The 1,497-nt window shown below is 38.1% G+C and overlaps 1 protein-coding gene across 1 annotated transcript; it reads left to right on the top strand.

The window, feature by feature from the left end:
- Positions 1-6: 6 nt before the first annotated feature.
- On the top strand, positions 7-1,438 carry LOC111669143 (F-box only protein 21-like). The gene is made up of 3 exons (XM_023425393.2): positions 7-110; positions 251-387; positions 1,133-1,438. Exons 2-3 carry the CDS (start codon positions 299-301, stop codon positions 1,314-1,316), a joined length of 273 nt encoding a protein of 90 aa, XP_023281161.1. The 5' UTR covers positions 7-110; positions 251-298; the 3' UTR covers positions 1,317-1,438.
- Positions 1,439-1,497: the final 59 nt, after the last annotated feature.

Raw genomic sequence — 1,497 nt, forward strand, 5'->3', positions numbered from 1 at the left:
ATCTCCAGAGGCAGGTGGTGTGTGCCCTAAACTCTGTCTTATATGAGCAACTTCAATACAAAGGCAACGAGTTCGACTACTACAATCCCCTCAACTCTTACATCCACCAGGTAAAACACATCTATTTTAAGTGTCAAGCTTTTGAATCACTTCTTAACAATTTTCATTTTAAATATATATTATATTATATATATATATATATATATATATATTTCACCTAACCGACTACGCCTTTTTGGTTTTAATTTAGGTGCTACTACGCCATACAGGCATTCCCATAAGCCTCTCTGTTCTCTACATGACATTGGCCAGGAAGCTGGGTGTTCAGCTGGAACCTGTCAACTTTCCAAATCACTTCCTGCTGCGCTGGTGCCAAAAACCAAGAGGGTACAGTTTGAAACTAATATCCCAAAACATTCCTCTAAACATTGCCTGAGTCCAGCTGTCATTCATATAGTCCATAATTTCAACAGAATAGCTGGACTTGAATGATCAGTTAACTAGCTTGAACCAGCCACTCAGTTCTATTGACTGTTTTCCTTCAGTTGCATCTATTTGATACATTGAAACAGTATAAAATGGTACCATGCACAGAACTAGTCTATTACACTGCCTTAGAGATAATGACTTACTGTAGTGCTGTCATCAGTCATTACACGGTACACTTTGTTTTATTAGCAATTTGTAGGAAATGTAACAATGAGAGATACTCTTTTCCTCCTACATAGGATGTTTCATTTATGCTTCATGAAATCCAGTTTTTCTCATCAATTTTCATCCTTATAAAATCCTAGTTCCCATCCTTGTCATATTATTTGAATATAAAAAGAAACCAGAATATGTTTCAAGCAATATCCATCTCATTTTTCTGTAGATTTTGTTGCCATAAACAGTAAACGCAGACAAATGAGGTATTTTGTGCATCTGTCAAAAACAGTGGTCTACTGTACTACACTATACTAAATGTCACACTGCAATCATTATATTGCTATACCACCATCACACCTTTGAGAACTTCAGAACTTCCATTTTTGATTTATTACATTTTCTGAAAGAAGTTTGTTGGTTCATAAGTATGATGAGTGCCTGGTAAATATATTTGCATGTTAAATTTATAACTTGTTTCCTACAGCAGTGAGGACATCTATGACTTTGTCTACATTGATGCCTTTGGTAAAGGCAAGCAGTTGACAGCCAAGGAGTGCGAGTACCTCATTGGCCACCAGGTGACGGCAGATTACTACAGTGCCATCAGCACTACGGAGGTGCTCCTCAGGATGGTGGGAAACCTGCTCAACATCGGCAAGAGAGGGTGAGAGAAACATGCTGAACACATGACTGTCACTATTGAATCTCTTCCACTGGAGAAATGAATGAGGGCTGATGGAGGATTGATGGATGGTCAATATATAGGCTGATGATGACTGTTGATCCATATTTCTGTCATGGGGGCTGGCTAACATGGAAGAAATTATAGATTTCTCACTCATGAGAACC

Source organism: Seriola lalandi, unplaced genomic scaffold, assembly GCF_002814215.2.
Source record: "Seriola lalandi dorsalis isolate HSWRI2012SDOR001 ecotype SW California unplaced genomic scaffold, Sedor1 jcf7180002004607, whole genome shotgun sequence".
NCBI classification, from domain to species: domain Eukaryota; kingdom Metazoa; phylum Chordata; class Actinopteri; order Carangiformes; family Carangidae; genus Seriola; species Seriola lalandi.